The 22,964-nt window shown below is 41.6% G+C and overlaps 1 protein-coding gene across 1 annotated transcript in view; it reads right to left on the bottom strand.

Annotated features, from left to right (window-relative positions):
* The window catches only part of plcb2 (phospholipase C, beta 2), a 46,624-nt gene that overhangs the window by 4,833 nt on the left and 18,827 nt on the right, over positions 1 to 22,964 (bottom strand). Inside the window, exons 19-30 of the mRNA XM_088353917.1 lie at positions 21,966 to 22,117; positions 20,054 to 20,218; positions 19,892 to 19,991; positions 19,696 to 19,800; positions 18,794 to 18,858; positions 16,534 to 16,612; positions 13,821 to 14,199; positions 13,529 to 13,705; positions 13,317 to 13,461; positions 10,749 to 10,813; positions 8,014 to 8,064; positions 7,860 to 7,917 (exon numbers count right to left, since the gene is read on the bottom strand). Coding sequence (XP_088210043.1) covers positions 7,860 to 7,917; positions 8,014 to 8,064; positions 10,749 to 10,813; positions 13,317 to 13,461; positions 13,529 to 13,705; positions 13,821 to 14,199; positions 16,534 to 16,612; positions 18,794 to 18,858; positions 19,696 to 19,800; positions 19,892 to 19,991; positions 20,054 to 20,218; positions 21,966 to 22,117 — 1,541 coding nt within the window. The remainder of the gene's footprint in view (positions 1 to 7,859; positions 7,918 to 8,013; positions 8,065 to 10,748; positions 10,814 to 13,316; positions 13,462 to 13,528; positions 13,706 to 13,820; positions 14,200 to 16,533; positions 16,613 to 18,793; positions 18,859 to 19,695; positions 19,801 to 19,891; positions 19,992 to 20,053; positions 20,219 to 21,965; positions 22,118 to 22,964) is intronic.

The raw sequence follows: 22,964 nt of genomic DNA, 5'->3' as shown, positions 1-22,964 counted from the left end.
AAATGCACGTTTTTGGAATGTGGGAGGAAACCAGAATGCCCGGAGGATACTCATGCAAGCACGGTGAGAACATGCAAACTCCACTGAGGATGGTTTGATCCCATGACCTCAGAACTTGCAGCGGACGCGCTAACCACTCAGTCGCTGTGCTGCCACTGTAGGTTCTTTTATTTATAAATCTGACTGTGCCTCACGAGACAGAAACCTCATTGCAAATCACTGCTACTAAACACGGTGAAAATCTGCACTGTAACCACCTAATATAAATTGGCATGTTAACTGTCTTGCTGACATACACACGGGCCAAATAATTAAAAATTTAAGATGCAATCCTCAAATATGAACTGTGCATTATCATATTATACTTCCGGCGCCGTCACGAATGGCAGCCACTCCAGCAGCTCCCGTGTTATTTTTGCTACTTTTGTGATTTATTGTTTTTTTGCTTACTTTTCTTTTTCAGTGCCTTGCAACACTTGTAGCACTTTGGATTACTTTCTATCCTATGGATATGGGTTTCAACTCGCAAAAATATGTATATTCAAGAAACCTACTCCTCGACCTGAAGAATTCTCGAGCCGGCACGGTCCCCCTTTTACCTAACAAGGTGTGGCGACCCTACCAGGGTTGCAGAGCCGGTGCTAAGGTAAAGGCTAGCGGCGAAGTGGCGATATAAGCCCACGGTACCGTCCATAATCATGGGGAATGTCAACTCCCTACCAAATAAGATCGACGAACTGGCTGTGCTTGTGAAAGACATCAAAGCATACAGGGAGTGCAGCTTGCTTTGCTTTACGGAAACGTGGCTCACGTCTAGCATCCCGGACGCTAACATCGCGCTAAACGGCTTCTGCGCTGTTCGGGCTGACAGAGGCACAAAAGTCAGTGGGAAGCGCAAAGGAGGGGGACTGGCTATCTACGTGAACACGAGGTGGTGTAACCCCGGGCATGTAAAAACAAAGCTTTCTATCTGCTGCCGTGATGTCGAACTTTTGGCCGTAAGTCTGCGTCCCTATTACATGCCCAGAGAGTTCGGACACGCCATTGCTGTCATTGTTTACATCCCACCGCGCGCTGATGCGGAAGTAGCGTGTGACGTCATCCACTCCGCGGTGGCAAAACTACAAACACAACACCCGGAGGCTGCAATGTTAATCTCTGGGGACTTCAACCACGTGACTCTTGATAAGACACTGCCCTCTTTCGTCCAGTATGTGGACTGCAAGACCAGGGGAAATAGGACTATTGACCTTCTGTATGCAAATATCAAAAATGCATACAGTGCAAAACCACTGCCTGCCCTTGGAAAAGGAGACCACAACCTCATTCTGCTTAAACCACAGTACAAACCAAAAGTGAGGAGGCTACCAACAACCACACGCTCTTTTAGAAAATGGTCCACCGAGGCAGAGCAGGCTCTGAGAGACTGCTTTGGACGTACGGACTGGGATGTCCTGCTAGGGTCCAGCAGTGGGGACATTGAGGAGATGGCAAACTGCACTACTGACTATATTAACTTCTGCATGGACAATGTTGTTCCTATAAAGACTGTACGCTGCTATGCCAACAACAAGCCCTGGATCACGAGCGACATCAAGTGCCTCCTGAACCAAAAGAAGAGGGCCTTTAAAATGGTGATCAGCAGGAGCTAAAACGAGTACAGAAGGAGCTCAAAGTCCAGCTCCGGAAAGGGAAGGAGCAGTACAGGAGGAAGTTGGAGAAAAAGCTGCAGAACAACAACATGAAGGAGGTATGGGAAGGGATGAAAACAATTACTGGCTGCAGCACCAAGCAGGGTGTGGCTGTGGATATAGATGTGGGGCGAGTCAACCAGTTGAACAACTTTTTCAACAGGTTTGACCACTCCGCCTCATCCTCACCCCTGAGTACTGCAGCTGTCCTTCCCCCTCCCCCTCTGGACACTAGCATTGAAGACATCCCCCCACTAAAAATAATTGCAGCCCAGGTGTGTGGAGAGCTGAGAAGGCTGCGAACCAGCAAGGCAGCTGGTCCAGATGGAGTATCCCCCCGACTGCTAAAAGCCTGTGCGTCTGAGCTGGGAGACCCTCTACAGCGCATCTTCAACCTGAGCCTTGAACAGGGGAGGGTCCCTCAGCTGTGGAAAACATCCTGCATCATCCCAGTCCCAAAGAAATCAAGACCTGAGGAACTCAACGACTTCAGGCCGGTCGCCCTGACATCACATGTGATGAAAACCATGGAGCGGTTGCTGCTGCACCACCTGAGGCTACAGGTCCGTCACGCCATCGACCCACTGCAATTTGCTTACCAGGAGAAGGTGGGAGTGGAGGATGCTATAGTATACATGTTACACTGATCCCTCTCTCACCTGGATAGGGCTAAGGGGGCTGTGAGGATTACATTTTTGGACTTCTCCAGTGCCTTCAATACCATACAGCCTCTGCTACTGAGTAGGAAACTGACAGAGATGGGAGTTAGCTCACACCTTATAGAATGGATTACTGACTACCTGACAGGCAGACCCCAGTATGTGAAACAGGGGGGCTGTACATCGGACACTGTGGTTAGCAGCACAGGATCTCCGCAGGGGACCGTGCGCTCTCCGTTCCTATTCACTCTATATACATCGGACTTTAAGTACAACTCTGAGTCCTGCCATGTGCAAAAGTTTGCCGACGACACTGCGATCGTGGGATGTATCAGAAATGGGCAGGAGGAGGAGTACAGGAAATTAATTCAGGACTTTGTCCGATGGAACGACGCAAACCACCTGCACCTGAACACCACCAAGACCAGGGAGATGGTGGTGGACTTCAGGAGAACTAAAACTCACCCGGTTCCTGTAACCATCAAAGGAGAAGGTGTAGAATTTGTCCAGACCTACAAATACCTGGGTGTGCAGCTGGACAACAAACTGGACTGGACTGCCAACACAGAAGCTCTATGTAGGAAAGGGCAAAGCCGACTTTACTTCCTCAGAAGGCTGGCCTCCTTCAAAATCTGCAAAAAGCTCCTGAAAATATTCTATGAGACAGTAGTGGCAAGCGCCTTCTTCTATGCGACAGCGTGTTGGGGAGGCAGCGTCAAGAAGAAGGATGCCTCTCGTCTCAATAAACTGGCTAGGAAAGCGAGCTCTGTTGTGGGCAAAGAGCTGGACAGCCTAACAACAGTAGCTGAGAGACGGGCACTGGAAAAGCTGCGGTCAATCATGGACAATCCATCGCATCCACTACACAGCATTATCTCCAGACAGAAGAGCAGTTTCAGCGACAGACTGCTGTCACTGTCTTGTACTACGGACAGACTGAAGAGATCTTTTCTTCCTCATGCCATGAGGCTCTTTAACTCTACCCGGCAGAGTAAAAGCCCACAGTAAACCACACCACCTACATTGCATATTACCGAATCTTATTGCAATATGTGTTCTGTGTAGCACTATTTAGTTATTCTATATAACACGCTACAGTGGGCATTTGCACGTCACACTGGGTATTTGTATATTGTATTCTTTTTGCTTTATTATTGTATTGTTTTCAGCTCAGGGATGCTGCTGGAAATGTGAATTTCCCTTCGGGGATGAATAAAGTATCTATCTATCTATCTATTATCGTTTGTTAACAATGAAAAATTGGCACTTTGTATATAAATGGTGATATCCGCCTTTCTTCAGTACACGGTGCTAAAATAAGGACAGTCCCAATTTGGTCATCCGAGCAAACTGGGACAAATGAATGCATAGGTGAAATTCACGTGATGCAGGTAACGAGGCACAATTTGGTCAATCAAAAATATTGAGGCAAACAATTTTACTGGCGTCAGTCAGCAATGAAAATGGCTGAAAACTGGGTTTGCCCCCATTAGGTCACCCTAGAAAGTGGGCATAAATCAAACGAACAAAATTTGCTTGTTACGTGGGAAAAAATGATCAGATAGGGCATTGTCTTAATCCTGTTACCCTAGAAAAATGGATAGAAACAATATGATTCCCATATGCAGGAAGATATTTTCCTAAAACAATAAAAAGCAAAAGTTTTTGTCACTTTTCAGTCTGCATAATTTTCCACAAGTTAAATAAAACATAGTAGAAAATAATTCAGGGGCAGCACGGCAGAGCAGTGGTTAGTGCGGTTAGTTCTGAGTTCCTGGGATCAAACATTCCTGTGTGGAGTTTGCATGTTCTCCCCGTGCATGCATGGATTTCCTTTGGGATCTCTGTTTTCCTACTAGATTGTCCAAATTGTCCCTAGGTGTGAATGAACGGGTGAGTTGTCTGTCTTTGTGTGCCCTGCGACTGACAGCTGATGGATGGATGTAAAATAATTCAATTTTTGTTTCGCTTTTGTTTTACAAATGTGAAGTTGATCAACACTACATGAGATTAAATCTTAATGAATTACAAAATATTGAGTAATAAACCCCCCCAAAATTGTTTTATTATTAAATCCTATAACCCTGAATCACAATTTAATTGTGAGCTTCCGGTAAGACCCTCATCCTGCCAGCTAAAGCACACTTTTTATACCTTTAGTTTACTAGTCTGGCTCCTGTGGAAATACAGTACCTTTTTTACCATGTGGAACTAAAATAAGTGCTCCAGAAAAAACACTTTTCGATGCCGGCTGTCTCTTTGCTGTCGAAGCTAAGGTTTCTTTGTGTCAATCTGGAGAGAAAAGTTCCCTTGGGATAAAGCCAGACTGAGGACATCAATACATTCAAGTCAGGTCATGGCTGAGCTTGGGTTATTCAGTCCTCGTCAATACTGTAGCTCTGATGATTAAACATCTTGTTGTGTTTTAAATAGCCGACGTAATGAATGCAGCAGCGCTAATTTAAAGGGACAAAATGAGCTGCTCGGCGACCCCGATGACTTTGGGCTTGAAGATGGTCTGAGTGGATAGGAGCTGAGTCAAACATGTCTGAATCTTAATGAGCAACAGGAGGAGAGCCAAGAGGTGAGTCATAGGCCACCGGTGGATTGGACATCTTTTGGTAAACAGCCTCTGAGTAACAGTTGAAGGCCGCATTCGCAATGTACGTGTATCGGCGAAAAAGTCCTTTGCAGATGTATGTGAGGACGACAGGGGGAGAGAGATTTTGCACGAGAGCATCTGCCTCATTGTTGCCATAGTTACTTTTGCATTTGTTGGATAAAGTCGGCTAAGCTGTCACAATTACTGAACAAGCTGGGCATTAAGGAACATATTTATTTTTATTTTTAAAGAGGGTATTAATCGTCTAAATTTCTGCACCACATGTTAACAAACATATAGGCACATTGCTGATACAAAGGCCCTTGACCCACAACAAAGTTCCTTTTTAATACTGGACCATTATTGTGAAGCTTAGCAGCATTTTGTTACATTTTTTCCATTATAATGCTTTTCCAAACAAAAGTTGAGTTACCTCGTCAAAATCCATGTAAAAATGACATCAAAATAACATACGAAATATAGACTGAGCTTAAGGGCTGACTGATACGGATCTTGATTTGTTCATAATAGAATCAATATTTGTTTTAACACATACAGTACAATAAAATAGATAAAAACATTTGAAAATAAATGAAAACTGTTTCAACTCTACATAACAAAATTTGATTTATTCATTTTTCAAATCAATTAAATCCACTATTTCAAAACATGAGTAAAAAGTTCAGGGTGCTGCTCAAGTCGCTAGAATCTTTTAAGGTGGTGTCTGCAACTTGAAGTTTTGCGACTCTCTGCCACTATCTCCTGGCATAAAGTCATGATCGCAGCCGAAGCCAGCTCATTCCTCAAGTACTAATAAACTATTTATTCATTTTTTATCTTTTGGGGGATTTGGGTTGGCGTTGGACTGCATTTGAAAAAGGACTTTTCTTTTACAATTTTCAGGCTACACTAACAAAAAATCCCCGGGAACGAGGATGAAATCACTCTCCACCTATCTTCCTCCCTCCACCGTTACCTGCTTCCTAATGTGTCGCAAGTCCCGGAACAGCAGTACTAAAAGTAGGATAAAAGGCACGGCAGTTTTTTTTTTTTTTTTAAATAAAGGCTCTTTGAACTCAGTTGAGCATTGTAAACACATGCCTGATAGAGAAAATATTCTTTTATTTTTTTTAAAAGCACCTCAAATGCCGCACCTTCCCTTTAAAAATGTAAAATGAAATCTTAAAACACCAAATATTCCCTAATATTTTAATCAATCTCTAGAGTAAAACTCTTCTAATTATATTTTTCTGCCCCATTTTAGATACAGACATTTTCAATTCATTTACACATCTTGGTGTTAATCTTTATAGCAGCATATCTCTAAAAACTTAAACATTTTCATACATTTAATAAAGACCTTCAGAAATGTGTGCTCATTTTCAATGCCATTTTTAAATGGCTTTTGCAGTTATTTTTGTAAATTTTATGACTTGTTTTAAAATTGTTTTTCTAATCTGACCCTATTAAACACAAAAGAAGTTGAGTCCATTAAAAAGTAGGAATGCTATTTTAAGTACTATTTTTATTAATACTGTTTTTGTCAGAACTCAAGCACACGGTGGACCCAGATGCGTAACGTTTTCACACAAGCTTTATTTTACGGAAACGGGGCAGTCATGCGCGGGAACCCAAACGCCAGCGATTCGGCGATCGCTGGGCAGAAGAAGTGAGACAGAGAAGTCAGGCACGGGAAAACAGGAAGTCAGGGGCAGACGAGATTGAAACCGGACGGGACAGACGGGATCGATACCTGAAACTGGATACACGAGCAAGATACCGGACATACGGGATCAATACCGGATACTGGTTACTTGAGCAATTTAAAGGTTGCTGCATACACGCGCTGGATAACGGACAGGACAGGACAGATGGGATCGATACCGAATAGTGGATACACGAGCAAGATACCGGACAGGACGGGGCAGACGGGATCGATACCAGGCACTGGATACTGGAGCAAGATACCGGACAGGACGGGACAGACGGGATCGATACCAGATACTGGATACACGAGCAAGATACTGGACAGGGCAGGACAGATGAAATAGATATCGGAAACTGGATGCACGAGCAAGATACCGGACAGGACGGGACAGACGGGTTCGATACCGAATACTAGATACACAGGCAGGATACTTCGGCTGCGATCATGACTTTATGCCAGGAGATAGTGGCAGACAGTCGCAAAAGTTCAAGTTGCAGCCCATCCCAGCCATCTCCGGGCAGTGGGCAGGGGACACCCTCAACTGGTTGCCAGCCAATCGCAGGGCACACAGGGACAGACAACTCATTCGCTCATTCACACCAAGGGACAGTTTGGACCGGCCAATTCACCTGAAATGCATGTTTTTTGGAACGTGGGAGGAAAGCTGAGTGCCCGGAGGAAACCCACGCAAGCACGGGGAGAACATACAAACTCCGCACAGGAAGTCTGGAGCTGGATTTGAACCCACGCAGGAGGTTCCCATGACATGAACTGTGCCGCACAAGCGCTAACCACTGCGCCGCCGTGCTGCCCCTATATTAACATGAACGTAGAAAATAATCTGATAAAACAATCTAATAGAAAGTATAAATATTATCGTATTATTATTATTTTCTTCTAGATATAAATATTCAATTTATACTTGAAGCAGTTGGTGTGTCAATGGGGTAATCATTTTCTATGCTTTTGCACTGTTTTCATCAAAATCCTTAATATTCCCGCCAATAATGGTTGATAATCCGTCCATCTCCAATTACACTCAATAATACAAACGCCTTGCGTGAAAGTCACTCTTGAAGCAGTGCTTTAAACTCTCAACACTTTTTACAGGTTTATTAGAAAAAAGTAGGAAATAAGATAAAAAATGATGGACTCTGAATCTCTTATTCCAAATCAAAAGTATTTTCAACAAGACTCACCATAAATTCATATTCATCAGCCTCATCCAACAGTTCTCTACTTTCTGCTTTTTTCAACCTGAAATGAAAATGATGTTAAAATGTCCTCATCCAAATCCGGTTGTGTTTCAGACAAGCTTGTCTTTTTTATTTTTTCCAATGTTCCTGAACTCACTTGGCTTTCTGCGGGGACGATTTGCTCTTCTTCTTCTTCTCTTTGATTTCACTGCAAACAGGTCAAAGAGAGAGAGAGAATCAAATAAACAACCTTTAGCCTCTCGAATAGCATCATGTGAACTTTTCTTTAGGGGGAATGGAAAGAGTCAGTGCTTCTTTGACTAAATAATTGAGTTTAAATCCCCCCCTAGATCGGTGGTGCCAAACGTACGTGCAGCATCTGGAATTAGGCCCACCATCAGATTTATTCTGGACCACGACACAACCCTCAGAGCAGGGCGAGCACAAAGTTAGCCGGATCATAGGAAACAAAAAACTCCAGTTCAAAATGTTGGATAGATGTCACAATGCCAGGCGGCACTCCTTAAGCAAACCACCCATTGAAATGACATATATCTGGCCTGTAAAATCATTTTATATACATCTGAATTTCTTTTGTGGTTGACTGAGTCTATTTAACGCTACAGACGCTCCCCGACTTACGATACGATCATTTGTTTTGGGATGTTGAAAAATATCTGGACATTGCTGTAAGTATTGTGCACCTTTTTCCGAGTACAGGAGAGTACTGAAGTGCTTCTTTCCGCCGCGTGGTGCTGTGAGAGGTCACCCAGCATCCACCCCAAAGAAGAAATCCGGCTTCTACTTTGTAATTTGTGTGTAAACACACTACGTGCACTGTATCTCTAGCACGCTAAGAACTTTGCCGTTTTTATTGTTCAATATCTCGTGCATCCATTCAATATGGTTGGTGAAAAGTGTAAGGAAGAGGCAAGCCATTTCATTTGAAATTAAAGTGGGATAAGAAAGATTGATGTGGTTGAGAAAATGGTTGGATCGCTTTATTTCGGGCAGTTTCCACCACAGAGGAGGAAGTAGAATAACTCTTGAAGCCCATCTTCCACAAGTAAGTTAAGCTTCACTTTATTTATCTTGATAGAGCATTTTATTTTATTAAATGTTTAATTTTTTAATACAAAACAATAGAGGTCACTTAGACAAGCCTTAAACATAATTATATAATCCTTAAACATACAAAATTTCGCACTGAAGCAAATTACGAACAAATTACACTTACTAACGTTCTGAGGTCATGGGATCAAAAATCCTTCTCATTTATTTGCCACTGTTTCTGCATTTGGCCATGCTCAGCATGTGTAAACAAACTTAACCAGTCTTTTTCCGTTGTGAGAAACGTCGGGATTCAAATCGCTCTAGTGTTAAGGAGTGTAATTGACCCTCAGTCATTTGAATCTTTTTCTAGCTTTATTTTGCTAAAGCATAATATCCCCAACCCACTGACAACAGCTCTGTGACCCAAAATCTGTGACTACACAATAGGAATCGACCAATATGGGTTTCTTAGGCCCGATACAGATGATTAATATTAGGAGGACCTTGATAACCGATATTTGGAGCCAATATACATTTGCTGTAAAAGCTTAAAAATTGTCGCAAGAAATTTAAATAATGCAAAAAGAAACAAAAAATATTTCTTTTAAAATAAAAAAAAGTTAAATAGCTCTCTGAAACATTTTACAGTAAATACATTAGAATTTCAGCAAATAATGACTAATCTTTCACTTAAATCAAAAACTAAGAGTGCAGGAAATACAATTACGCTTAGCAGCAACTTGTTTAAAGGTACATACAATTTAAAAATGTCCCCGAAACTTATTACAGAAAATAAATTCAAATTTAAACACAACTAACATAAACAATGTTTCACTTAAACCAAAAACTAAAAGTGCAGGACATTAGGCTCAGCAACAACTCATATAAAGGTACAAACTTAAATAGCTCCATGTTTTTTTTTTAATACATAAAAATGTCAATACAACCAACATAAATTAAATTAACTTAAAACAAAAAGTGCATTGAAATTTCAACAAAGCCGTTTTGTAGCCAGATTGACGAACTAATGTTGTTGTAATAGCTAATCACTTAGCCTAACACTTTAGCGTGCTTTTGATGTTATCTATCAATCACAAACACACATGTTAGATTGACGAACCAATGTTATGATAAGAGCTAATACATCATTCTCTAACTGAATGTGCCTCTTTAAGACAAATTAACACACTTTTCTACATACACTGGCATGTCGGGACGAAGTAGCTGAGCTACAGCTCTAACGTTATTGTTTCTGCTTCTGTGGCTCCATCCCAGGTCGCTTATCCAATCAGAAAGCGCAAAGTGGTTAGCGAGGAGAAAAATCAAGGGGTGGGGGGAGTGGAAGCAAGAGGGAGAGAGATTGGCTGCATCGGAGACTTAATAATTGGCCCGTCGCATAAAAAAACTATATCCATCAAACTGCAAAATATTAGTGCCCACAAACGGCCTGCCTGATCATCGGTCAACTTCTACTGCACAAGACACTGAAATATAGTGGTCAAATAATACACAGTACCCATTAAATAGTCTGACACGAAAATGAGTTTGCAACCCCTGCCCTACAGTATATAGTTTTTTTGGGATAACCATAAGCCATTTGAGGACTCAGATCACAATCGTTCACAAACACGAGCCCCACGCGATAAGCTCGGCAGAGGAGATTGATGGTACCACGCTGAGAATCATTCATTATTGGAGTTTTGTTCATTATGAGGTGTCACCTTCTTCACCTGAATTCACCTCTAGTTCGCACATTTACAACACGGGGAGTCTGTAATCCCAATGCACAAATAAAATGAACACAGCAGGTTAGCTCGGGTGTTGTTGGCGAGGTCCCACCTTTCCAAGGTCTTCAGTTCGATGCTGTGCCTCTCAGCAGCCACTTCCATCAGTTTAGCCAGTCTCTAACACAGCACAAGAAGAAAGTGACATCATCTTGGCAAAAATATTTGGACGTGTACACCACAAAGAAAGAAAGAAAGTAATAAAAGTCCAGGGATGGTCACCACCAGGCTCTACTTCCCCAGGACACATTTTAGGAAATGGTGCCCCTGGACTCTAGAGCAGGGGTGTCAAACTCGTTTTAACTGGGCGGCCAACCGATAGGAAAAACATTCTCTCAGGGGCAGTACGAGTAGATTGAGAGAAAACAAAAGAGAGAGAAGGAAATAAGAGAAAGAGAGGGAGAGAAAAAAAGAGAGAGGATGGGACAAAGACAGAGATAAAAGTAGAGAGAGAGACAGCGAGAGAGAGAGATAGGAACAGACAGGCGGGATCGATACCGACCAATGGAGCAAGATACCGGGCAGGACGAGACAGACGGGATCGATACCGACCAATGGAGCAAGATACCGGGCAGGACGAGACAGACGGAATCAATACCAGATACTGGAGCTAGATATCGGACAGGACGAGACAGACGGAATCGATACTAAATACTGGAGACTGGAGCAAGATACCGGACAGGACGAGACAGGCGGAATCGATACAGGATGCTGAAGACTGGAGCAAGATACCGAACAGGACGCGACAGACGGAATCGATACCGGATACTGGAGCAAGATACCGGACAGCACGAGAGACAGGATTGATACTGAATATTGGAGACTGGAACAAGATATCGAACAGGACGAGACAGGCGGGATCGATACCGGAGATTGGAGCAAGATACGGGACAGGACGAGACAGGCGGGATCACTACCAGATACTGGATACACAAGCAGGATACAGATAGAGTCTTGCAAGTGCAGATTTTCTTTGACGAACTGACAAGGAGTGAATGAGAGCACCGAGTTTAAATAGGAGGGAAGCCAATCAGGCAACGAGCAGCAGCTGGCACCAAATGGGCGGGCCCAAGTGAGGGCAAAGGGCAACTGTGACATGTTTATATGTTTATTCAGATATTGTGTTTCTGGAAAAATAACAAAAGTTATATTAAAATTAGCGAAAAATATCCCCCATTGCAGCCTTTTTTACTTATATATATATATATATATATATATATATATATATATATATATATATATATATACACACAATAATTCATGTAAATATTATTACATAAATATTAAACTGCTTAATAAAACAAAATCAGATATTAAATATTTTCCTGTAGTACCTCATGTATACATTTTTCCCGAATCTTTTATGATTTTTAATAATTTCAAATACTATACGCTTTTCAAGGAATTTTGTACAGGAAAAAATAAATAAACAATTGGAACAACTGATATTGTCTTGCCGATTTCAGCTCTGATCCGGATCGTCTTGGTCACTGGTAGCAGACGACAGTGTCATCATAGATCGCTAACACAGTCGCGGTTAACTAGAAGTCTTATCCTCAATCAAGCATTCATCTTTCGAGTATTAGACTTTTGTCTCCAAGCATGATATGTGCGTTGCATCATAACTGTTTCTAAATAAATACAGCATTTCAAAGTCAAGCGTTCATGATGAAACCGAAGAATCAAGCAGTTATGATCGTAAAAGTAACCATGGAAGAACCGACAAGTGAGAAAGAATAAAGGATCAGGTCAACACAAAAATGAGGTGTATGCTGCAAGGATTTACTTGTCAACAAAAGGTCCTCATTTCTCGTTTTGCTTTCTGAGTAAAAAGAATGTGAAAGTTGCTGCTAATGAAATGCTACGTGTAATCAATAACACTAAATATACCACAAGCTGTTAAAAAACTAAGAAAAATGACGATAGAAATTTATGTTATGTTTATTTGGTAAACTAAATAAACTTGTATACATGAACTATCTGTTTTTATTCCACAAGGACTCTCTTGCTGTGAGTAAATGGGTGCCGAGTTGTATCTGTAATATTTATTATCGCTTAATTGCAATTGACTTAAGTTGAGGTATGAGTATGTAAAGTTAAAATAATTGCCTGCTTTTGCACTCATTTTTCATTGCACTATTGTGACAGTGTACTATTATTTTTCATTGTATTATTATTATTGTTATTATAACTTGGGACAGTTTTTGTAAGCACGATGTTTTAACTATTTTTGTTGCCTATTCATCCAGATCGTTTTTTATCTCTTTTCTCTTCAGTCTTTATATTACAGGTTTTACCCCGTCTAATCGCATACTAATTTGCATACAATCTTTCACAATGCTGGTATCAATGACAGTAAGGACAATTCACATTCTAATCCCAATAATATTGATCAATTTTACATTAACATGGTTGATCAGTGTAACAAAGCAAATATACTAGAAAATGGCATGCTTTGTTGGAAAAAAGACAAACTATGGGCGATTACCTGCAACACAGGAGACTAGTGTGTCCTAGCACACTGGTTGAAAAACACTGATATACATACATAAATATAACGTATATAAGGTTTTGATAATCACTGTCTCATCAAAATGTTAGCATGAAAGAGTTTTAAACTAACCTCGGTAGCACATTGTTCCTTTTTCCTCTTCATCTGCTCACACCGCTCAGTCCACAGAGATCGCAGCTCGGCCTGCAATTTTTGCTTATGCTCCTTCGCCGTTTTGGGTCCGCTGTCCGAGCCGCATTCCCCAGCCAAGGACGTACTGCCCAAACAATTTAAAATCGATTAGAGCATATTCGTTGAATTTCTTTCAGATAATACTGCCTCACCTGTTTTTCTTCAGCGAGCTCTTTTTCTTGCAGGCCTTGAAGTTGTCTGAATATTTCTGCCTCAGATCTTCTGTTTTCCGCTGATACTTTTTTTCCGTTTCTTTAGTCTCTTTCTCCTGTCGTTTGACGACCTTCAGGTAGCTCTTGTGCTGAATCAGTTGCGCACTTGTCACTGTTAAAGCGTTTAATGTCAACACCTAAAGTTTTACCATCTATAAACGCATTATTGAAGCTTTTACTGTTTGGTCCCATATTTACTTCAATGCCACATAAAAAGATAAAAAAAGCACTTGAGGTACCTTCATTACCAGCCGCAGATGATTTACTTGTCAGTGCAGAGTCTGGCGATGCCTTTAATGGAAAGGCTTCTCTTTGAGGCTCCTCCTCGACGAGTTCATCATTTGAAATCTGATCAGAGTCAACTGAGTCACTGTTTGACACCTCCGTGTCTTTGACGGTGCTCTCAGACTTTGAGTCGTCTCCCTCAGGAACGATATCCTCAACAGAAGCTTTGGAACTTTGAAGTCCAGCATCAGGAAGGTTTTCAGGTGGCGAGTTGCCGGTTGCAGCCGCTTCTTCAGTTTTTTCTTCACTGGCATCAGGTAAAAGATCTTGGGAGGATGATGTACTGAGCGCGTGTCTAGGTGGGCTCGGTTTGAAGGGCGCCTCCGCTAGGGGGGCACAACAAAAAATGAAGAAAAAACAAAAACAAAGTCAGTGGCATGCACAAACGTTTATGCTTAGTGACTTTCATCATTTAAAATAAACAATACCGAAAGACGAGGGAAGGTTGAGGAGCAATGAATCTCGCACCATCTGTTACAGTCCGGCTATCAGGTTTGGTTTTCTCTCTCTCCCGCTCTCGCTTTCCCTTGCCTTTTTTTAGTCACTTCCTCCTTGGCTCTGATTTTCACTCACACCTTGTGTCACCTGCCCTGATTGCATCCTATGTTAGGGCCGAAAAATGTGAATTTCTTAAACCATCGGTCGCTTTTCTGGGGCTTGACCTAGCCAAAGGGGAGATCAAGATGGACCTGTCCAAGATCAATGCGGTTACAGAGTGGCCCATTCCTAAGTCGAGAAGGGGGGTTCAACAATTTCTAGGTTTTGCCAACTTTTATTGTAAATTTATCCGTAAATACAGCAACGTTGCCACACTCCTGCATGTTCTAATTTCCCCCAAGGTAGGTTTATCTGGTCTTTGCAGTGCACTGAAGCTTCCAGAAGACTTTAAAAAATTTTTTCCTCAGGACCTATTCTGTCTTTACCCAACCCTGATCGACTCTGATGGTGGAGGTTGACGCCTCTGACATTGGGATAGGAGCCTTCCTATCACAGGTCTCAGCTAAGGACGGAAAGCTGCATCCTTGCGCCTTCCTATGCAAGACATTTATTGAAATGCTTGCAGTTAAGGCTGCTTTGGAGGAGTGGTGGCATTTGTTGGGTGGGGCGCGTCTTACTTTCGAGTTGTTGACTGATCACATAACTTGCAGTATTTAAAGAATGTAGAGACTTAATGCCGGGCAGGTCTGATGGTCCTTGTTTTTCAGCTGTTTTGATTTTATTCTGTCCTGTCGCCCTGGGGCGATACTAAACCCGATTTTATGTCTCATGTTTTTGACCCTGAAGATCTGAACCCCGTTCCCAAGACAGTTCTCCCTGAGGCCGGGGTGATCCTCTTGAAAGTCTGGTGGCCTAACTTGAAAGCTGATCTAGCCAAATACGTTCAGGCCTGTGAGGTGTGTGCTAGGTATAAAACCTCAACCTCACACCTCAGGATGCTGTTACCTCTCACAGTTCCCAACAGACCATGGTCACATATTTCCGTGGATTTTGTTTCTGGTTTGCCCATGTCTAAGAGCTCCTCCATCGTGTTAACAGTAGTCGACCGCTTCTCTAAGATGGTTTGCTTCATTCTTGAAGCCAATCTACCCTCAGCAAAGGCCACTGCGGAAACCCTTCTCAAGGTCTTTCTTCACAATTTCTCTGACGACATTGTCTCTGTACAGAGTGCGCAGTTCATCTCCAGGTAATGGAGGGAGTTTTGTACTATTATAGGAACCACAGTCAGTTTGTCATCAGGGTTTCACCTCCAACCAATGGGCAAACAGAAAAGCTTAATGTTGGGGGTGAGGTGTGTGTGTGGCGCACAACACGCTCCCCTCAGGTTTTCCTGGTATGTCACCCATGGCTCTGATTTCCACTGACATCTGTTGTCACTTGCCCTGATTGCACCCTAATCCCCTCTCCTGGTCACTTTTTAAGCACTCCTTGTTTAGGCACATTTGCCAGTTCTTTACCATTCTTGTCTCGTTCCAGCGTTTTCTCAGCATTGTTTTGTTTTCAGTGTACCCAAACCTTGCCTGTCATGATTACTGACAGCCACGGGTCCTGATTGGCTGTTGGACTTTTTTTAAACTCCCGTCTTCCGAAAGGAACCTGTTAGACCCTCTGCGAACCTATGCTCTCAGCTAGGCAAGATTTTGTACTCTACGACACTATCCTGCCCTGTTTCCTGCCTGATACCTGTTGCCGACCTCTTTTCTGGACCTGTTTCTGCTTTTGCTTCTCCGTCCCGGCCATCAACCTGGTTTTCTCGCTGCCAATGACTACCCTCGCTCGACACTGAAGTGCCACTTCTGCGTCCCCGCTATCTGCAAAATCATCGGATCTTGGATGCAAGCACTGTTCTTTTTCCTAATAAAAACTGAGCAAAACGAACGCTATTGGGTCCCGTCTCCGTTGCTGGTCTGTGACATTGCCTCCTCCCAATCACAAATTCTTCCTGCCAAACATTTGGTCCGTCGCTTACTCCAATGTGAGTTTGCTCAATCACTGACACATTGTCTTTTCTGTGTACCGAAACAGGACCAAATAAACGACACATTGTTGCCTTCATCCTTGCTTCTGCATTGTTCTTCTGTGCCACCCCAAGCCGGTTCTTGACATTATCTAGTGCCTTTCTGTGCACACCACTAAATTATTTCCTTGTTGATAAACATTACCTCGCAGTTCCTTTGCTTTAGTGGCTTCAGTTTGGGTCAAAAAAGGCAGTTCATAGGGAGAAATGTAGTCGAAGGAGGACTGCAAAGGTACAAAGAGTCATGTCACAGGGAATCTCTTGACACTGATTATTTGGCAATCTATTTTAGTTGTGATATGCATTTTTTTCTTAACAAGCTCAGATTAAAAGGCGAAAAGGCTTAAAGGGATTGCGAAATACCCCTTTTTTGAATTAGGCACAGAATGTGTTGTGTTCCTCCCAACAATCATGCATGGAGCTCAAGGAATTAAATTTCAACGATGACAGTGCGATCTCATATCCCCTTGAGCTGTGATGTTACCAGTGTCAACAAGAACCATTACTATGGCGCGCCCCGTTGAAAAACAGACGGTAATTGTAGTAAACAGCGAATGCACAGCCCTTATTTCTGCTTGGAATAATTGGAACTTTGCTTACAGTGTCGTATGGGGGGGACTTCTCACTGTTTTATCCAAGACGTGTGATCTGATGATCTGAATGAAATTGTGTTTTTCCTTTACATGTGATATTTATTCATAAGGTCACTTAATCATATGAACATATATTACACATAATTTGTAAATAATATATACTATTTTTTTTTATTTTAATGTTTTTGTTTGTAGTACCGGGGATTCAGGGGGCATTAGCTAATTACCATAGGTTTCTATCCCCGCTATAATACAATTTTACTGCGCAATCCTAACTCAGAACGGATTCATGCCGTAACCTGGAGGTCTACTGTACATGAACATTTTAGTAAGTATAAAACACGTGAAAAAAGGAAAATATGATTATAAATATTAGGTTGGGAAATAGAGGAGTAAATTAAATTATAAACCCCCCAAAAAAAGAAAAGATGAAAAAAAGAAATACTTTTTCCAACGGAAACCACTTCGAAAACAAGGACATCAAATATTTAGGAGGTGATTGGTCTCTCAGGAACCGTCCTCTCATCGTTCAGATCCTACCTCTCAGATAGGACGCACTGTGTTAAATATGGCAAAATGACATCTGAGCCCTTTAATGTTACCTGTGGTGTTCCGCAGGGTTCAGTGCTTGGCCCCCTTCTTTTCAGCATTTACATGCTTCCATTAGGTGATATTATTCGCAAGTACAATATCAGTTTCCACTGCTACGCAGACGACACTCAACTATAGCTTCCGTTGAAGGAATCTGCCACACTAAACTGTGGAAATTTGGAGGCCTGACTCATTGAGATAAAAGAGTGGATGTCACTCAATTTCTTGCGTCTTAACTCTGAAAAGACCGAAATGTTAGTCATTGGTCCATCTAAATGCCGTGACTTATTCTCAAAAACTGCTGTGAACATTGACAAATGTCACATCACACAGAGTGACTCAGTTGAAAATTTAGGTGTCATATTTGACCCTGATCTATCCTTTGAAACGCATGTAAAGAAAATTACTAGAACCGCTTTCTTCCATCTTCGTAACATTGCTAAAATTCGTTCTATACTGTCTCAGTCGGATGCGGAAATTATAATTCATGCGTTTGTTACCTCCCGTCTCGATTACTGTAATGCACTACTCTCTGGTCTCCCGAAGTCTAGAATCAAGTCTCTTCAGCTGGTACAAAATGCCGCAGCGAGGCTTTTAACTAGGACAAAAAAGTCTGATCACATCACACCGATTTTGGCTAACCTGCATTGGCTCCCAGTTAGCCTTAGATGTGATTTCAAGGTTCTTTTAGTATTAACAAAATCATACATGGACTTGCTCCCTCTTATCTTTCAGATCTGATTTCCCCCTATGTCCCGGTCCGAAGCCTACGTTCTGAGAGTGCCGGTCTGCTGGTGATCCCAAGAGCAAAGAAGTGTTCTGCTGGTTCGAGAGCGTTCTCCATCCGGGCACCGGTGCTGTGGAATGCTCTTCCCCCTGAGATCCGATCTGCAACCTCAGTGGAAATGTTTAAATCTAAGCTTAAAACTCACTTCTACTCTATAGCATATGAATAACCTACTCTTTTCGTCGGCTCCAGAGCAAGGGAATGTATGATAATATTCTGAAAAATAGTCTGTGTAATATAGTGTAATGATCTGTGAAGCCCTTTGAGACTCTTCGTGATTTAGGGCTATACAAATAAAAATGACTTGACTTGATTTGACTTGATTTTTCCTTCCTTTTCTCCAAGGTCTTTCCGGCCAGGAAAGCAGCATCACAATAAGGTGTATATAAAGTGTCCAAACAAAAGCGTGTATAATAACAAGGAATTTTGTGTACCTCCTTTGGAGTCCGTGTTGTCTTCTCAATGCCTTTTGTAGGGTTAAATAAGGCATCTGTGAAATCTGACACAAAAATATGGTTTATGTTTGGTCAGAAAGAAATTCTGAGCTGTGTCTGCAATAGCACCACCAAGAGGTGCCAACCAAATTTTCTGCCCACTGATATGTTGTAAAAGGTTCAGTTAGAAAAATAAGGAGAACAAACTAAGGATAATTAATAGAAAATACTCTATGTTTGAAAAATTATTATTTTTTTCTGTTTAAATATATGGTTTACGCATGTTTGTCCTTATTTCACTATAAGGCGCCTTGCATGGCTGACTCCCTATTGGTGTGTGAGTGTGTGTGTGTGTGAATGGGTAAGTGAGAAGCACAATGTAAAGCGCTTTGGGAGGTCTTCATTGACTTGAAAAGCGCTATATAAATGCAGACCATTTACCATTTATATTTCTCTATTTTTTTAATACTTATTAACATATGTACTGACGACAATCTTGTCAAAAATACCCCAAATTCTGCTACTAAAAATAGTAAGCTAGTAAAATAGCAAAAACGGATTGTATAATTTTGAGCAGTGCAAAATATTATTCTGAATTATTCTTGGAAAGTCACAATACAAACAATCCAGGTATAATTAATTACAAAAGAATTATTACAATTAGGTCGTTTTTTTCATATATATTAATATTATTATTATTTTTTAGAGACTGGGTAAGTTTTTTGTATGTTGTAAACATAAATAGGGAAGGCTGATCCCAAGTGAATGTAATTATGGATTTCAGTTTGACAGTGCCAACCCAAGGGTTAAGAGGCCCTATTTATGGAAACCTTCCGGAGGCCCCACTGCCTATCTGTCATTGCAATTTCATTTTATTTCAAGATTCCCTAAAAAGAGTTCACCTGCAAAAGCAGCTGGAATATAATCCTTGACCTCTATGTACACAAAAAGAGCCGGGACAGTGAGCGGAATGTTGCTTTCGCTGCGTAGGCAGATGTGATGAAAACCTGCAAGCACAAAACTACCGGTGAAGTTGGCAAAAATCTCACGCCCTTGAAAGCACCGCTTTAATTTTGTGTGGCCATATTTATTTCTTACCTGACTGTATAACATTCAGCGGGATGATTCGGTGTCCAAGGAATTTGCCGTTTTCCTCGTAGACGACCATCCTTAGAGAGGCCAATTCTGGGAGCAGAATCTGTGCATGATGATGTTGGATGAATACGAAAGTCACATCTATGGCACTGAAGGGCCACGCACCTTTTCAAAGACAAAGGGCTCCTCATTCCACACCGGGTTAATGGAGTTGGGCGCGGTGGACCACTTGGTGCGATATTTCCTCTTAGGGTCCCCTGGGAGACCCACAATCTCCACCTCAACACCGGTTTTTATACTCTTGTCGGACAGAAACTGTCCTGAATAGATCTGGTGACAAAAATATAGGGGTTTCATTTTATGAAAATCACAAAAACAAAAGAAAAGACAAATGCAAGGCAGTTTTTGTCTTTTCATTATACTACAGTTATAATGATTTGTATGTGTAATAATATCCTTGATACTGGTTGGCAACCTGTTTAGGCTGTCTACTGCCCACTGCCCGAATATAGCTGGGATGGGCTTCAGCGAACCTACTGAGGATAAGTTGTGCAGATAACGGATGTATTGTTGTGTTGAAATATATATGTATATATGTATATAAATGTATATATATATATATATATATATATATATATATATATATATATATATGTATATATTATAGATATACACAGGGTTGGGTAGGGTAACTATAACTTGATTACTTTCAATTACTTTTGGATTACTCCAATACAAAATATGCTAATAAAAGACAAAAGAAACTAAATATGAATAAAATTACTACATTTTGTGCAGGCTTGGGGAGTAACAGAATACATGGAACGGCAAAAATGATGTTGGCAAGCTGTTTGGATTTATTTTCATTTCGCTTCTGTCGCATTTTATGTTAGTACGAAGATGGAAGAAAGCGGTTCTAGTAATTTTCTTTACATGCGTTTCAAAGGATAGATCAGGGTCAAATATGACACCTAAATTTTTAACTGAGTCACTCTGTGTGATGTGACATTTGTCAATGTTCACATTAGAACCGCTTTCTTCCATCTCCGTAACATTGCTAAAATCCGTTCAATACTGTCTCAGTCGGATGCCGAAAATTTTAATTCATGCGTTTGTTACCTCCCGTCTTGATTACTGTAATGCACTACTCTCTGGTCTCCCGAAGTTTAGAATCAAGTCTCTTCAGCTGGTACAAAATGTCGCTGCGAGGCTTTTAACTAGGACAAAAAAGTACGATCACATAACACCGATTTTGGCTAACCTGCATTGGCTCCCAGTTAGCCTTAGATGTGATTTCAAGGTTCTCTTAATATTATACAAAATCATACATGGACTTGCTCCCTCTTATCTTTCAGATCTGATTTCCCCCTATGTCCCGGTCCGAAGCCTACGATCTGAGAGTGCCGGTCTTCTGGTGATCCCAAGAGCAAAGAAGTGTTCTGCTGGTTCGAGAGCGTTCTCCATCCGGGCACCGGTGCTGTGGAATGCTCTTCCCCCTGAGATCCGATCTGCAACCTCAGTGGAAATGTTTAAATCTAAGCTTAAACCTCACTTCTACTCCATAGCATATGAATAACCTACTCTTCTCGTCGGCTGAAAAATAGTCTGTGTAATATAGTGTAATAATCTGTGAAGCCCTTTGAGACTCTTCGTGATTTAGGGCTATACAATTAAAAATGATTTGACTTGACTAGTTTTGCCGGAGATCAAAGAGATCAAAGCCAGGAGAGAAAGCTTACTTGTGAGTCATAATTGTATCCATATTAAGTTTCTTTTGTCTTTTATATATGAGGATAAGCGGTGCAGATACTGGCTGTATGGATATATAGAGGGTTTGCCTAAGGCTTGGTCACTCAAATCAAGTCAGTTGGTCTGGCTCAGGCTGGGCTAGGCTTTAATACCCGCGGGCCAGGTTGAGTCGGGTTGGGCTTTCTAAGCCCGATCTTAACTTTAATGCAAAATGAATACAAAACAGCTGACTTAGTTTTACAAATGACAATCCTTGTCAGTTCCTCTGACTCAATGATGCAAAACCTAAGCAATAAGCCCCTCAGTGGTTGAGGAGGCCCAAACATGCCTTGACAGTGAGCGTGATGGCAACAACGGTATCTATCTTGTCGCAAAAGGGGTCAAAATTCTTGTCGGGGCGCCTCAAAACGTCGTGCTTGAGTAAATAACCCGTGCGGCCGTTGAATTCGAACAGAGCCATGTTCAGCTGCATGGGGGAGTCTGAGAAAATAAGAAAAAAGACACGTGAGGACAGAGAAATACAAAGCAAAACATTGAAATACAAAAAAATAAAAAATAAATGGCTAGTTTTCCAAAAAGATTAAGGGTTGAGGTCTGGTCTTTGGCACATTGATATTGTGAGTATTAAACCGTTGAATTGTAGATTTTGATTAATATTTAGGGTTGTTGTCCTTTTGAAAGTTTAACTGCTGCCCCATTTTCTCTTGCAGACTTTAACCGATTTTCTGCCACAATCACACTGTATTTGGCTCAGTTGATCTTCCCATCAACTCTAATGATCTTCCCAGTCACTGCTGGAGAAAAGCCACCCCAAAGCATGATGCTGTCACCACCATGTCTGACAGTGTGGATGGTGTTTTAGGGTGGTGTGCAGTGTCACTCTTAGGCCAAACGAAACGCTTTGCATTCAGCCCCAAAAGTTCCATTTTGGTTTCATCAGACCTGAACACCTTGGTCTACATGTTATTTGTGTTTCCCACGTGTTTCTTGCAAACATCAAATTGGCCATTTTATTGTATTCTTTCAGAAAGGGCTGTCATTTTGTCACTTCTTTCGTACAGGGCAGATTTATGCACTGTGCAACTAATAGTTGTCTTATGCAAATTTTGTCCACCTTAGCTGAGTATGCTTAAAGGCCAACAAATGTGATGAAGGGCCTCTTGGTTGCTTGTCTGATCAGTTTTTCCCTGTCTGAGACGAAAGTTTAGAGGGACGGCCTGTTCTCGGTAGGTTTGCAGTGGTTTTATGCTCAGTCCACTTTGATATTATTGTATTTAGTGGTCCGGGAAAGGGACGGTTAATTTACTAAAGACGATTTAAAGTATGC

The sequence above is a fragment of the Urocampus carinirostris genome, chromosome 15 (genome assembly GCF_059441175.1).
Source record: "Urocampus carinirostris isolate Australia breed hairy pipefish chromosome 15, RoL_Ucar_1.0, whole genome shotgun sequence".
NCBI classification, from domain to species: Eukaryota; Metazoa; Chordata; class Actinopteri; order Syngnathiformes; family Syngnathidae; genus Urocampus; species Urocampus carinirostris.
The sequence above is the reverse complement of the archived record's forward strand: the minus strand, read 5'-3'. Positions and strand labels throughout refer to the sequence as shown.